This window comes from Oryctolagus cuniculus, chromosome 21 (assembly GCF_051225735.1).
Source record: "Oryctolagus cuniculus isolate XC-2025 breed Fujian yellow rabbit chromosome 21, ASM5122573v1, whole genome shotgun sequence".
Lineage (NCBI taxonomy): Eukaryota > Metazoa > Chordata > Mammalia > Lagomorpha > Leporidae > Oryctolagus > Oryctolagus cuniculus.
This window is the reverse complement of record NC_142887.1, coordinates 29,282,049-29,298,631: the sequence shown is the minus strand read 5'-3', so window position 1 is coordinate 29,298,631 and position 16,583 is coordinate 29,282,049. Positions and strand designations below refer to the sequence as shown.

At 45.6% G+C, this 16,583-nt stretch overlaps 1 protein-coding gene across 1 annotated transcript in view; it reads left to right on the top strand.

The window, feature by feature from the left end:
* Nucleotides 1-12,789, top strand: part of SLC5A4 (solute carrier family 5 member 4) — a 41,792-nt gene extending 29,003 nt beyond the window's left edge. Inside the window, exons 11-15 of the mRNA NM_001171357.1 lie at nucleotides 1,022-1,172; nucleotides 3,677-3,845; nucleotides 5,426-5,641; nucleotides 9,291-9,393; nucleotides 12,575-12,789. Coding sequence (NP_001164828.1) covers nucleotides 1,022-1,172; nucleotides 3,677-3,845; nucleotides 5,426-5,641; nucleotides 9,291-9,393; nucleotides 12,575-12,789 — 854 coding nt within the window. The remainder of the gene's footprint in view (nucleotides 1-1,021; nucleotides 1,173-3,676; nucleotides 3,846-5,425; nucleotides 5,642-9,290; nucleotides 9,394-12,574) is intronic.
* Nucleotides 12,790-16,583: the final 3,794 nt, after the last annotated feature.

Here is a 16,583-nt window from a genome sequence, read left to right as displayed (position 1 = left end):
GGCTTTACGGCAGCACCCCTTACCGAGCTGCTTTCTCTCCAGTCCTTTCGGGAAGCCAGGAGTCCTTCCCCCAAAGAAAGACGGCATGGCACCGCTTCCTCTCTTAGAAAACTAGGCGCCAGCAAATGAGCTCTATGTTTATATATTTGTAAAAGATTTATGTTTTATTTATTTGAAAGACATTGTTACAGAGAGAGGTAGAGCCAGAGAGAGAGACAGAGAGGTCTTCCATCCACTGGTTCACTCCCCAAATGACTGCAACAGCCAGAGCTGAGCTTATCTGAAGCCAGGAGCCAGGAGCTTTTTCCAAGTGTCCCACGCGGGTGCAGGGGCCTAAGGACTTGGGCCATCTTCCACTGCTTTCCCAGGCCATAGCAGAGAGCTGGATCGGAAGTGGAGCAGTCAGGACTCGAACCAGCGCCCATAAGGGATGCCGGCACTGCAGGCCAGGGCATTAACCTGCTGCGCCACAGCACTGGCCCCTTTGTTTATATTTAAGACTAGAATTCTACACCAAGTTATTCTCAGGTCACCAGGAAACTCCACATGCAGATATATTGTTGTTTTTTCCTTTTATTTTTTTTAAGATTTATTTTATTTATTTGAGAGGCAGAGCTACAGAGAGAGAGACAGAGAGAAGTCTTCCATCCACCGGTTTGCTCCCCAGATGGCCATAATAGCTAGGGCTGGGTTGACCCAAAGCCAGGAGCTTCTTCCAGGTCTCCCATGGTGGTGCAAGGGCCCAAGCACTTGGGTCATCTTCCACTGCTCTCCCAGGCCATAAGCAGGGAGCTGGATCACAACTAGGACTCAAACCAGGGTCCATAAGGCACCGAGGCAAAGGCATAACCTATTATGCCACAGCACTGGCCTCCACAGATGTGTTTTAATGAGGACATCGGTTAATCAATGTTTGGGTCAGAATGGTTAGTTCTGAAGCACTCCCTCGTTCTGCAAGGTCCTCACGGGTCATGCCGTCCGGCCCCTAACCAGTGTGCTCTCGCCCCTCTTCCGGCCCCAGGGCTGCGGGGCCTGATGCTGTCGGCCATGCTGGCGTCTCTCATGAGCTCCCTGACCTCCATCTTCAACAGCTCCAGCGCCCTCTTCACTGTGGACATCTACACCAAGATCCGGAAGCGGGCGTCCGAAAAAGAGCTCCTGATAGCCGGGCGGTGAGCGCTTCTGCTTTCTAACGACTTCTTCCGCGGAGGTGGGCGGAACCTGAAGCTCGCTTGCTTTTTAGCTTTGCAGAAAGTGATCAGAGCTTTCCAGAGCAGAAGGCGGGAGGGGCACTAGAGGACATGGAATGCAACTTCCCAAGGCCCTAATTTTAAGTGAAATAGTTGCCTTCTCGGACTTTCGAAAGCCTCCTATTACAATCCCCCCCTCTCGTCTTCAATCACTCCCTCGGTGTTTTCATACAGTGCCCACCTACCCTGCTAGGTTAATGCATTGTCATTAAAAGTTTCCATGCGTGTTGCCGGCGGGTGATAGGGTAAGGCATCCACATACTAACATATGGGAATTTATCCACTGCATTTATGAAGATTTGGCTGTAACAGTAAGATATCTGTGTTTCTGTGATAGAAAAAATGCTGACTGGAATTCAAAGGCTTAAAATGCAATAGCCCCAGCCGGCGCCGCGGCTCACTAGGCTAATCCTCCACCTTGCGGCGCCGGCACACCAGGTTCTAGTCCCGGTCGGGGCGCCGGATTCTGTCCTGGTTGCCCCTCTTCCAGGCCAGCTCTCTGCTGTGGCCAGGGAGTGCAGTGGAGGATGGACCAAGTGCTTGGGAGACCAGGAGAAGCACCTGGCTCCTGCCATCGGATCAGTGCGGTGCGCCGGCCACAGAGCGCCAGCCGCGACCGCCATTGGAGGGTGAACCAACGGCAAAGGAAGACCTTTCTCTCTGTCTCTCTCTCTCACTGTCCACTCTGCCTGTCAAAAAAAAAAAAAAAAAAAAGGCAATAACCCCGGGGGCTGCTGTGGCGCAGCAGGTTAAAGCCCTGGCCTGAAGCGCGGGCATCCTATATGGACGCCGGTCTGAGTCCTGGCTGCTCCTCTTCCGATCCAGCTCTCTGCTGTGGCCTGAGATAGCAGTGGAAGATGGCCCAGGTCCTTGGGCCCCAGCACCCACGTGGGGGACCAGGAGGAGTCTCCTGGCTCCTGGCTTCAGATGGGTGCAGTTCTGGCCGTTGTGGCCATCTGGGGAGTGAACCAGCAGATGGGAGACCTCTCTCTCTGTCTGTACCTCTCTGTGTAACTCTGTCTTTCAAATAAATAAAATACATAATAAAAAAAAAAGCAATAGCCCCACTATTAGACTCATGATCCTCAGCATAAACCCTCTTTATGTCTCAAAGAAAATTAATAACTTTCTTCCCAAAAGCACAACTATTTTTTAAAAATATATACCTATTGTAATTCCTGCTTTGTGGAATTTGTGCTTTTGTAGAAAGATGAGCGATTAGCACGCGTATGCCACATCGGATGGACCGGACGTGCTAGGAAGACACTGGAACCAGAATGCAAAGATGACAGTGACTTAATCCAGGTGCTCAGTGTGTCCCCTCCTCTGAGGAGGTGGCATCTGAGCCGGTCCTGCAGGGAGCCCTCTGGGGGAGGAGCAGTCAGTGCCAACTTTCTCCAGCAGTCACGTGTGTGGTGTCTTTGAGGGCCGCAGAGAATGAGGTTGGCACGTGCGGAGCAAGAGGGAGAGTGATAAGAAGGTCGGGAAGGGAGTGTTGGAGCCGTGAGGAGACTTTGGAGTTTATGCTACTGTGGTAGAAAGCAGTTACAGCACAAGAGAGCATGACTGGCTTCCCAGTGATAACAAGGATGATGACGGGTGTAATTAATGGAATCTTTACTGTGTTTTGGCCTTTGTGCTAAGCCTGTACACATTTATTGCATTTCACTGTTATGAGGCTGCCTCCGATTTCCAAAGTTTAAGTGAGACTATCGTGCCTGGTTTCCTGCCCAATGCTGGCTCCTCCCTCCGTGCCATAAGAACTTCCTAGGTGAACAGGGCGATGCTAACCTTCTATGCCCAGCCAACTCGACTCTATTTGTTCATTTAGTCACATGACAAACACAGAAGGGATTTAGAAAAGTCAGTCACGTTCCTGGACCTCACAAGTTCCTAATCTATTTTTACCGCTTGCTAATATTTTAACCGATTCTACCAGCCAGAGTGTGTTCAAATAGTAAAATGCACAAAGTAGCACTTTTTTTTTTTTTGCCAACACACTCAACCTTCTAGGATAAACAGAAGCTTTTTAATCTCTGCAAACTGATTTAATTTCCCTCGAGATAGGAATCTGCTGTCTTTCCCATACAAATAGCTGTTGATCAATGGAAAATAGTATGGCGTTTACTTCTAATTGATATATGGGTACATTAGAAAATTATTAATCAGTTGTTGACATTTGAACTGTTCCTGTGAGTGCATATTTAATCTCCTGGGGAGGGTCTAATGAGTACTTCTAAAGAAGCAATCACTGTATTGGCAAGAGATAATCATCAAACATGACATGGGTTCATGGCAGATCAGGGAACCCAATTTCATTTAGAAAAGTGGTGAGTAGCACAACTAATGGATTCACAAACAAAAGCCCAACGGAGGGGCCTCTAATGTTTTTGTCTAACATTGAAATCACTTTGTTTTCTGACCAGGTTATTTGTCATCCTATTAATTATCATCAGTATCCTGTGGGTCCCATTAGTAGAGGTATTTCGAAGTGGCCAATTAATCCATTACACAGAATCAATTTCTAGCTACCTTGGGCCTCCAATTGCGGCTGTCTTTCTGCTTGCCATCTTCTGTAAGAGAGTCAATGAACAGGTAAGGGGAACGGAGACCTTCTTTTCCCCTGCTGGAATGAGAAAACCAGTATTTCTCTCACTAGGGTATCAAAATTCACTCTTTCTGCCCTACTTATACAACTCCAGATCCTTCTTGCTTTCAGTCATTGTCAGCCGTGATTCCTGATCCTTACCAAAATACAAAAATATGTGCATTCTTTCAACATACATTTTCCACAGAACGTGAGGTACCTCTGTGGCGTAGTACTGAGGAGCATGATTTGGGAGACAATACGACTCTTACCACCTGGTGGTGTTATCATCTGAAGCAAATTCTGTGACTCTCTTTAAAATGAACATCAGAATTCTGCCCACCCTAGGTGTTGCTATGAGAATAAAAGAAGATAAAATATGTAGTATTCATAGAAGAAAACTTACCATAGACATATTCAAAATAGGTTAATTACTGTGCAGCTACATAGTTGATTGACTTTTGTAGACTGTGTACATTTAATCAATCTCTTAACTGCCGTAGGTGTTAGCCTCACTATTATGATTTTCAGATAAGGAATAAGTGCAAAGAGGTTAATATCCACATGCTAATAATAAGTGGTGGTCTCGGGACTCACATTCAGGCCTCCCTTCATTCAAAGCTCACACTTTTTCACCACGCAATACTACTTTCCTAAAACTTAACATCTGGAACCTGGAAAGGAGGGGCAAATGTTTGCACCCCCATCAACCTCTCAGAGGAAACAGATGCTTCTAATTGTCAAGAGTGTAGCAGACTTCTCAAAACCATGTCTGATCAGTTGTGCAAACTGAATGTAAGTCAAAATCCTGTTTAACGCTACCGAACAAGTTTGTGAATATATCAATAAAATAAAGTGAAGGAAAACTCCCCCCTTAAGTCCGTATAGAAAGTAGAATTCTGGAGAATCAATAATGCAATGTGTTTCAGGGCAATGGAAAGCAACGCCTGACTAACCAGCACATACAAGACTGCATTAGTGCAACTCTTTTGTCTTTGTAGTTGAATACCCAAGAGAAACTTCTTGGGAAAGGCCCACAGCCTACAGTTTGAGGGCTAAAGTCTGCTGTCTGATGGAAGGTGGTGATCCAGGGAGCAGAGAGGGAGACCAGGCAGAATTTGAACTCAACCAATCAAATTTCACGAGAGCCACCCTCTGGTGACATGCCTCCAGTGGCCTCAAAACCTACCAGCAACCCGAGCTCCTAGCCACCACAATTAGATCAAATCCCCACCCTTAATCCATCATGCAGTGAGTGTCAGTGTTTAACCATCTGAGTGAATGTTAGGGAGACAAATCCTGCTGAGTGCCTAACAAAGGGTCTTGAAAAGGTTATGCAAGACTTTCAAAACTTTTTTTTTTTTGCACCAAAAGGCACTTATCTTCTCATTCTCATTTCCCCCTGAATTTGATGTACCCTCAATATTTGCAACTTGGAAGCTTAACCTCTTGCTCAATGCTAGCCACCTTTTTTTTTTCTTAGTTGAGAAACCAGACAGGATGCTAATTACGATTTACTCAAATGAGCCGCTCATCTTTGCTAAACACTCTGCTCTTGTGTTTGTTTGTCTGTTTGTTTGTTTTTCAGGGTGCATTCTGGGGTCTAATGATTGGATTGGTGATGGGCCTTATTCGAATGATCGCAGAATTTGCGTACGGAACAGGAAGTTGCCTGGCTCCCAGCAGCTGTCCGTATATTATCTGTGGAGTACACTACCTGTACTTTGCCATCATTCTCTTTGTTGTGTGCACAGCGGTCATCCTGGGAGTTTCCTTCTTAACAAAACCTATCCCCGATGTACACGTGAGTAATGGGTAGCAGGTATACGTTTGCATTCCAAAGCTGCCGCTAATACATATTTGGGTGGATGCATTTTACCACCAGAGCTAGGAGACCCCTGAGAGATTATTGTCCAATCTATACACTGTACAACAGTTTGCAACTGGTATGTGCAAAGCACTAGTAAATTAAGAAGTAAGACATTAGAAAGTAGGCTGCAGACTCAAAACACTTCACATGCAGCTGGGCGGTCAATCTATGTCATTGTTTTTAAACATAATCTACCTCATTTAGTTGCTATATATTATTATTAGATTTTATTTATTTATTTTTATTAGATTTTGTTTTAATATTTTATCAGATTTTATTTATTTATTTTAAAGTCAGAAGTACAGATAGAGGGAGGGAGAGAGATGGGGAAGAGAGAGAGAGAGGGAGAGAGAGAATGAAACACAGAGAGAGAAAGAGAGAGAGATCTTCCATCTGCTGGCTCACTCCCCAAATGGCTATAAGGGCCAGGGCTGGGCCAGGCAGAAGCCATAGCCAGGAGCTTCTACTTGGTCTCCCATGTGGGTGCAGCAGCCCATGTACTTAAGTGAGCCATGTTCAGCTGCCTTCCCAGGTGCATTAGCAGGGAGCTGGATTGCAACTGGAGCAGCCAGGACTTGAACCAGCGCCCAGATGGGATGCTGGCACTGCAGGTAGAGACTTAACCTTCTATGCCACAGAACCGGCCCTGGGTAATTAGTGTTGCCCAAGAGGCTGGGAAGCACCTCAGAGCTTAGCTGTCATCTGGGCAGAAACTGCTCAGGGCGAAAAGAATTTCACACACAGCATTAACACTGACTCAGAGATTTTTAAGAAGCACATAGTAACAGGGCAAGACAAGGAAAAGTACAGTGAGATACATTTTTTTTACCTTTGAAATTGGAAAAAATGTTTAATGTGAATAACAGCCAGTGTTGGTGAGGATGTAGGCAAATGCTCACAGTCCAGAACTGTGGGCAGATTTTATAATTTCCAGGATGGCAATGTGACGGTAGCTATTAATTTTTAAATTCTCATACCTTATGAGTAAATAATCCTGTTAGTAGGTCTTATCGTGTGGAATCACTTTACAAGTAGGAAAACTATATAAGAATTTTCATATGCAAACACTTTCTAATAGAAAAAAGTAGAAGATAGTGGACAAACCGAATTTCCACTACAAAGGAAATGAGAAAATAATAATAGTACATGGGTTATTATATAGCTGTTTAAAAACATGGAAAATAATTCTATGATTCATTCTGGAAATATCCATAATCTGATTTGGTAGGAAAAAATGTGCAGAATATTCTCATTTTTGGAAATAACATATATGTAGTTATATATTTATATATACATATGTTTGACTAAATGTAGACAAAAAAATACACACACATCTGAAATTTTCAACAAAAATTATCTCAGGGTGGAAGGATACCAGAGAGGCCAGCAAATAGTAATTATTTTTGTTAAGATTTTATTTATTTTTAAAGGTAGAGTTACAGACAGTGAGAGGGAGAGACAGAGAGAAAGGTCTTCCACCATCTGGTTCACTCCCCAAATGGCTGCAATGGCCAGAGCACTAGGATTAACCTAGTGCGCCACGGCACTGGCCCCATAATTATTTTTTAAATATAAATACTTCTGGGGCTGGTACTGTGGCACAATAGATTAATTCTCTGCCTGCGCTGCTGGCATCCCATATGGGCACCCGTTCTAGTCCAGGCTGCCCCTCTTCCTATCCAGCTTTCTGCTGTGGCCTGGGAAAAGCAGTAGAGGATGGCTCAAGCACTTGAGCCCTGCATCCGTATGGGAGACTTGGAAGAAGCTCCTGGCTCCTGGCTTTAGATCAGCCCAGCTCTGGCCGTTGCAGTCATTTGGGGAGTGAACCAGCAGGTAGAAGACCTTTCTCTCTGTATCCCCCTCTCACTGTCTGTAACTCTACCTCTCAAATAAAGAATCTTTTTAAAAATATGTAAATAATTTTTATGTATCAATATTATCTGAATTATTACTAACCTGTATAGCCTTTATTCTTTTTTCATTCATCACTCTTAATCTTTGAAGCAAAATTCACTTGCCTATTTCCCTGGGCAGTGGTCAGAATATTATATATTCTGAGAAATACATATTATGTATTTCATATTATATATTTCTTATATTATGAGAAAGTCACAGGTCTAACTAAAATGAGGCATGGTTTTGCAAATAGGATGGAACCTAAGTTTACAAACACATTGGTATTCAGAGCAGCTTTCTTAGAATGACCCAGGATGGGTATTTATTCCCTGCATCCAATCACATGTTTTGGATCTACAGCCAAAGGGCTGGGAAATTACATGAGAACACAATTTGCCATTTACTTTCACATTCCTAAATCTACATGCAGGCTAATTATATTTACAGACCACAATTAAAAGCCTATAAAACCCAACAATTCAAAGGTGTGATGTAACCGACAAAAGTCTGGAGATGGAAGAGGACAGAGATGGGTAGGGAATTGCAGTTGGAACTCAAGAATAGAACGTTGAAACTGTCTAAACTTGATGGTTCTGGAAATAGAAGTTAGGAAGATAGTGGAAAAGTGACCACTCACTGCTGGACATTTGAAAGTCTTGATCAGCCAGCGCCATGGCTCAATAGGCTAATCCTCTGCCTGTGGCACCAGCACCCCAGGTTCTAGTCCCAGTCGGGGCGCTGGATTCTGTCCTGGTTGCCCCTCTCCCAGTCCAGCTCTCTGCTGTGGCCAGGGAGTGCAGTGGAGGATGGCCCAAGTGCTTGGGCCCTGCACTCCATGGGAGACCAGGAGAAGCACCTGGCTCCTGGCTTTGGATCAGCACGGTGCACTGGCCGCAGCACGCCGGCCGCAGTGGCCATTGGAGGGTGAACCAACAGTAAAGGAAGACCTTTCTCTCTGTCTCTCTCTCTCTCACTGTCCACTCTGCCTGTCAAAAAAAAAAAAAAAAAGTCATGATGATGTAGCCAATAGCATCTGGATAAGGAAAAGCAAGAACTCATGTATAGTGTGGGTTAATTACATCTTTTTTTTTAAAGATTATTTTTATTTATTTGAAAGAATTACAGAGAGAGGTAGAGCCAGAGAGAGAAAGGTCTTCCATCTGTTGGTTCACTCCCCAGATGGCCACAACAGCCGGAGCTGAACCGATCTGAAGCCAGGACCCAGGAGCATCTTCTGGGTCTCCCGCATGGGTGCAGGGGCCCAAGCACTTGGGCCATCTTCTACTGCTTTTCCAGGCCATAGCAGAGAGCTGGATTGGAAATGGAGCAGCCAGGACTCGAACCAGCTTCCATCCATATGGGATGCCAGCACTGCATGCCAGGGCTTTAACCCACTGCGCCACAGCGCCAGGCTCTAATTACATCTTTGACTTCAGAAATTGTGAATCTACTGAAAGAGCCTCAAGGAGATTCTTTACAGTTGTCAATGGCTATCAGAAAATTTAAAGTGGGAATCATTTTAAATAGTGTGTTTGGATGAGGGAATGAGGTAGGAGACCTTTTTTGTCCTTTTGATCTACACTCTTGTATGGTTTGATTATTTTCAACCATACAATAAACAAAGGGCCCCCTGGATTAGCATAAACGTTTGCCATCACTAATGTGCTTGTGTGTGGTCTCTGGTCAGCTGCATCGCTTGTGTTGGGCTCTGCGGAACAGTACCGAGGAACGAATTGATTTGGATGCAGGAGAGGAAAGGCAAGAAGAATTTGATGAAGATTCTGAAGAAGGTAACATAGGAACTCTCTGGGCATGGCTTTTCTTAGGGGTAGTTCTTCCAACGCTGCTAAATCTGGTTTATTATAAAGCTGTTAGATGTATAGCAAACTAAAACTTTAAAAATCTTAAAATCTTCTCAGTAGCCAAGACAACATGTTTGATGATTTGTTTGTTTGCATGCTTGTTTGAAAGGCAGAGGGACAGAGTGGGGCTGGGGAGAGAGATTTTCCATCTGCTGGTTCACTTCCCAGATGGCCACAATGGCTGGGGCTGGTCCAGACCAAAGCCAGGAGCCCAGAACCCCACCTGGTCTTCCACGTGGGTGGCAGCGGCTCAGATATTGGAACCATCTGCTGCTGCCTTCTCAGGCATGTACATTAGCAGGAAGCTGGGAGAGAAACAGAGCAACTAGACTCAAACCAGCTCTCTGATCTGGGATGCTGACACCCAATGCCAGCACCGACCTCAACTTTTTACGTATGAAATCCAGCCATTCATCTGCCTGTCGCCCGTCATCCACCCATGAAACTGCAAACCAGTCTCTGAGATGTCACAAACTCACTCACTTCTGTTTCTGGCTATAAGAAGGATTCAACAAATCAGCCTCAACAGCTGTGCCACACTCCTTCCTCTCTTTTCTTCTTCCTTGCTGTTCTCATTTGTATACTCTTCCACTAACATAACCTGGCTTTATTCCATTGTGGCTTTTTTTCCCTCTAACTTAAGTTCAATACTCACTAATCCCCAGCCTCTCTTCTTTTCCAATGGAAATAACTAAGCCCATAGACATGTTCCCCAGAGTAATGTCTCATTGCGTCTCACAGATTTTCATGTGTGTAATTTTTAAAAAAAAGATTTATTTTATTTATTTGAAACAGAGTTACAGAGAGAGGTAGAGACAGAGAGAGAGAAAAGTCTTCCATCTGTTGGTTCACTCCCCAGACAGCCGCAATGGCCAGAGCTGCGCCAATCTGAAGCCAGGAGCCAGGAGCTTCCTCCAGGTCATCCATGTGGGTGCAGGGGCCCAAGGACTTGGACCATCCTTCACTACTCTCCCAGGCCATAGCAGAGAGCTGGATCAGATGAGGAGCAGCCAGGACTAGAACCAGCGCCCATATGGGATGCAAGTTCTTCAGACCAGGGCTTTAACCACTACACCACAGCGCTGGCCTCCATGTGTGTGATTTTTATAACCATTTATTTCCAAGTGCAATCTTACTTTCACTATGGCTTCTCATAGATACTTTAGCTTAGAACTATGCTTTAAATCTCCCACTGCTACATTAAATAGCCCTCTACATTGTCCATATGTCTGTCTGTATTTTTTTGCCTATATAATTTTTATAAAGATTTATTTTATTTATTTGAATGGCAGAGTTACAGAGAGAGATAGAGACAGAGAGGTCCTCCATCCACTGGTTCACTCCCCAGATGGCTGCAATGGCCAGAGCTGCCTCGATCTGAGGCCAGGAGCCAGGAGCTTCTTCTGGGTCTCCCCTGTGGTGCAGGGGCCCAAGGACTTGGGTCATCTTCCACTGTTTTCCCAGGCCACAGCAAAGAGCTGGATCAGAAGAGGAGCAGCCGGGACAAGAGCTAGCACCCACATGGGATGCCGGAGCTTCAGGCCAGGGCATTAACCCACTGCGCCACAGCGACAGCCCCGCCAATATAATTTTTTTAAGGTGTATTTTACTTATTTGAAAGAGTTACACAGAGGCAGAGGCTTAGAGAGAAAGAGAGACAGAGAGATAGAGAAAGAAAGAAGTCTTCCATCCACTGGTTCACTCCCCCAGGTGGCTGCAGCAGCTTGAACTGTGTCTGATCTGAAGCCAGGAACCAAAATTTTCTTTCCATGCCTCTCACGCAGGTGCACGGGCCTAAGCACTTGGGCCATCTTCTACTGCTTTCCCAGGCCATAGCAGAGAGCTGGATCGGAAGTGGAGCAGCCAGGACTAGAACTGGCACCAAAAGGGATGCAGACACTGCAGGCAGTGGCTTCACCCAGTCTGCCACAACACTGGCCTCGCCTATATACTTTTGGCATAGATTGCAAGGCATTTGATTGTTGAGTACATGGGTTAATGCCTATGCAATATTGCTTTATACTCCAAATCCCCCTCCACAGGAGCCAAATCATGCTTTCCTACCAACAATGTGTGTGAGTTGATATTTCCACATGGACTCACTAATGTAGTGGGTTGAGAACCTTTTGATCTTTTGCTACAGAAGTCATAGCTCTGTGAGCTCAAAAACCATGTGTTAGAATGGCCCTTTGGGGCCGGCACTGTGGCACAACAGGTTAACGCCCTGGCCTGAAGCGCCAGCATCCCATATGGGCGTCAGTTCAAGACCCGGCTGCTCCACTTCCGATCCAGGTCTCTGCTGTGGCCTGGGAAAGCAGTAGAAGATGGCCCAAGTGCTTGGGCCCCTGCACCCACGTGGGAGACCCAGAAGAAGCTCCTGGCTCCTGGCTTCAGATAGGCACAGCTCCAGCCATTGTGGCCAACTAGGGAGTGAACCAATGGATGGTGGAAGACTTTCTCTCTCTCTCTCTCTCTCTCTCTCTCTCTCTCTCTCTCTCTCTTTGCCTCTCCTCTCTCTGTGTAACTCTGACTAGCAATGAAGATGCCCACCTCCCATATCGGAGTGCCTGGGACTGCTCCCAATTCTGGCTTCCTGCCAGTGCAGACTCTGGGAGGCAGCAGTGGTGGTTCACACGTGGGAGACCTGGATTGAGTTCCCAGCTTGTGGCTTCATCCTGGCCCAGCCCCAGCTGTTGCAGGCATTTAGGGAGTGAACCAATGCTTGAGAGTGCTCTGTCTGCCTCATAAATAAATCTTTAAGCCATTTGTCTTTTTTCTTTAAACTGTTCATTCGTCCTTCTAGAATGTTTACATGGGTCTGTTGGTCTTCTCTGTTTTTGGAAACCCATTATATGATAAGGATATTAAAAGCCCCTCATGATATAATATGCAAACATCTGCCCCATTTTTCACTTGCTTTTAGTTTGTGTTATTGGTCTTTATGCCCTGCAAAAGCTTTCTATTTTTATGTAAAGCTCAATTTATCTGTACAGACTCAGGGACTGCCCTCACACAAGTGGTTGTAATCACTCTTTACGATCATCTGTACCATATTAACACAGATTTTTATTTCCACGTTCGTGATCATTTTCTTATCTTTTTCCTTCAGATTCTCCCAAGAAATCTCGTGGCTGTCTCAAGAAGGCATATGACCTGTTCTGCGGCTTGCAGAAGATGGGACACAAGCTGACCCCAGAGGAGAAGAAAGCCCTGGGGCAGAAGCTGACAGACACATCGGAGAAGCCCTTGTGGAGGATGGTAGTGAACATTAACGCCATCATCCTCCTGGCCGTGACCGTCTTTATGCATGCCTATTTTGCCTGACCTCTAGCTCAGCCACGAGACTGTTTAAGCCGAGGATAATCGTATTGATTTTTCCTTTTATAGTTTGTTGTATTGCATAAGGGAGAGAAGCAGCCTAATGAAATGGCCAAGCCTAAATCTTTTCACTGTTGTTGTTATTTGGTATCAATAAAAAGAGTGGGTAGTTTCTAAAACTAGTGAAGTGACCCTACGTGTGTGTGAACTAGGCACATAGGTACAAGTTTTTTCAATTTTATTGAGGCTTAAATAACAAATAAACGTATATATACATAATATATATTTAAGGTGTAAATGTGATAATTTGATATGTGTATGTCTTTACAACTATTAACACATCTCCATCACCTGGCATTGTTCCCTGTTCTCTGCCTGTGATGAGAACACTTGAGATCTACTCTCCTAGCAAATGTCACGTACTCAACTGCATTCACTACGCTCATCGTGCTGCATGTGATGGACCTCAAAACGTTCTTCCTATAACGGAAAGTTTGTATTCCATTCCTCTCACCCCTAAGCTTCTGGCAGCCCCCATTGTTTTGTTTCATTCTGCGCTGGGCTAGCAGAATACTCAAGATTGGGTAATGTTTAAATAACACGGATCGATTTTGTACAGATCTCCAGGTTGGAAAATTCATGATCTAGGAGGCAGCGCATAGTGAGGGCCTTCTTCTTTCATCATCCCATGGCAGAAGGTGGAAGGGCAAGAGACACAGAGACACCAAACTTATCTTTCCATCAGAGATCCACTTCCTTGATAACTGACCCACTCCTGAATGACAGCATCAATTCATTCATGAGAACAGGGCATCAATCCATTTATGAGGACAGAGCATCAATCCATTCATGACCCAATCACCTCTTCAAGGCTCCACCTCTTAACATTGTTGTTCTAGGGGTTAAGTTTCTAACACATGAACTTTGGGGATACATTTAGTCACATCATTCTATCCCTAGTCCACTAAATCCATGTCCCTCTCGAAGACAAAGGACATTCATCCCATCTCCATGGCCCCAAGTGTTTTCATTTGTTCCAGAATCAACTCAAAACTTCTAAGTACAGGATCTCACCTAAGAGAGACTCAAGACATGATTCACCCTGGGCAAAATCTCTCCAGCTGGAAGTCTTGAAATCAAACAAGCTATCTACTCCCAAAGTGTGATGGTGGTACAGGTCAGGCATTCAAGTGAGAAAAATAGACAAGAAGTGTGACTTGTCTCACCAATAAATCCAAAACCCAAAAGGAAAAACCATATTAAATATTAAGATGTCACAGCAATATCCTCTAATGCCATGTCCTACACCTTGGGCACTGTCAGTGGGACTTAGGCTCCCACGACCTCGATCATCCCTGTCCCTACGGCTATGCTGGGCTTGGCCCCAGTAGCAGATCTCATGTATTGGAACCTCCCCCAGGCTGGAGCTGTGTCTTCAGACACATTGCTGGTGTCTGAAGAGGCACCCCCACTTCCATGGCTCCAGTAACCATTGCACTCTCTGTGGTAGCTCCTCCCCACAACAGGTCTATGCCTAGGTCCCCAGGCTGTCCGCAACATCCCTGGAAGGCTAAGTGGAGATCTTTATGACCTCACAACTCTTGCATTCTGCATGTCTGCAAAGTTAGCATCATGTGGGCCAAGGTTTAAAGCTTGTACCATTCTGAGCAGTGGGTTGAGACATGTCTTAGCCCACTTGAGCTTAGCCCACTGGGGCATCTGAAGAGCATTACATTGGATTCAAGGGCAAGACTCCAGAGGTACAGAGCCACAAATGCCAACATCCAGCAGGCACCTCTCTGGATGCCTTACCTTCAGGGTCCTTCCTTAACTCAAAAGTCTAGGAGAGGCTCTTGGGTTCATTCTCCCAAGGTCTTGGTGAACAAAACCTGGCTTCTCTCTATCCATATGGATCTGTTTAGCAAATGATTGCTTGGCCAGGCCCTTACTATTCTGTTCTTGGCTGGGCTAGGCTGCGAGTTTTCCAAATCTTTCCATTCTGTCTCCATTTGAATTATGAATGCTTTCCTTAAATCACTTCGTTCTTCTCTCATTTTACTGTAAATGTGCTGCTCACGTGGGAGACCTGGATGGAGTTCCAGGCTCATGGCTTCAGTCTGGCCCAGCCCTGGCCATGGCAGCCATTTGGGGATTAAACCAGTGTATGAAATATTCTCTCCCTCTCTTTTTCCTCCAACCCACACACACTGTCAGATGAAGCTATGCAGCACTGCTGCCTAGAAATGTCTTCTACTGGATGTCCTGGTTCATTGCTTTTAAGTTCTAACAGGAACATAATTCTGCAAGTCCTTTGTTACCATATGGCCTCATCCCATTTCCAGTATCTTCTTCCTCATCTCCATTGGACACTTCACTGGCATTTACTATCCATACGTCTGTAAGCATTCTTTTTTTAAAAAAGATTTATTTACTTGAAAGTCAGAGTCACACAGAGAGAGAAGGAGAAGCAGAGAGAGAAAGAGAGAGAGAGAGAGAGAGAGAGAGAGAGAATTCTTCCATCCACTGGTTCACTCCCCAATCGGCTGCAACAGCCGGAGCTGTGCCTATCCGAAGCCAGGATCCAGGAGCTTCTTCTGGGTCTCCCACATGAGTGCAAGGGCCCAAGGACTTGGGCCATCTTCCACTGCTTTCCCAGGCCATAGCAGAGAGCTGGATTGGAAGTGGAGCAGCCAGGAGTTGAACCAGCACCCATGTGGGATGCCTGCACTGCAGACGGTGGCTTTACCTGCAACAACACAGTGCCAGCCCCTGCAAGCCTTCTTAGCAAAACCACTTGAACAATCTCTAAAAGGATCTAAGATCTCCCAAGAGCTTTTATCTTCTTCTAGGAGCTTTTTAACTATCATAAATGAGATTACTGAGTCCTGGCCAAGATGGCGGAATAGTGAGGGCGCGCACCGATAATCCGGGAAAATTTAGTTTAATAAAAGTGAAGTTATGGTAGCCTCAGAAAAAGGATCAGGAAAAAATTGCAGAGGAAACTCTTCTGGATCTAGTGGCTGTGACTCGGAGGACCTACTGGGAGAACAAGGTCGCCCACCACGAGGAAGCCGAGCCGCGGGAGCCGCAGGGTCTGTGCACCAGTGCAGGAAAGGGAGTGGATGTCACACAGACACCAATGGGGAGAGTTGGGACGCCCAGGACTCTGAGTCCACACATCGGCGCTGGAAGGGGAGGTGAGCTCAGTAACCCGAGACATTGGTGGGGAAACGGCGGTCAGAATCTAGAGGGGAGCGGGAAAGTGCACCAGACTGACTCCAGGAGAGAAGGAAAAAAGGTGGGGGATTTCTCTCTCCACCAACCTTGCAAAGGTTGCAAGGCTGCAAGGCTTGCAAGAGTTTGCAAGAGTTTGCAAGAGACAAAGAGCAGGCCCCCTCTCTGGATTTACATAACAACAGGGGAGAGCTAAGGAACTGAGTCACTACAATTCAGTAGCCTAGGCAACCCAGTGGGAGTCCAGAGGAGAAACAGAGCCTGCACAGACTCTCTGGGTAGAAGCCAGAGATCAGAAGCTAAATACCATCAATTCTGCACAGCTGTGCAGTGCGGTATTACTTACCTCCTGAATAAATAAAAAGAGAGATATTTACCACGCATAACCTGAGGGTGTCACCTTTGCACACCCGTAACCTGGAAGAACCAAGCAGAGCTCTCAGGCCACACCCATCTCAAGCCTCCAAGGCTCCTCCAACAGCAGGCAGTCCACTTAACACAGACATAGTATAAAATAAAATAAAAAAAAATTAAAAAAAAAAACGCAAAGTGACGAACGAAGAATT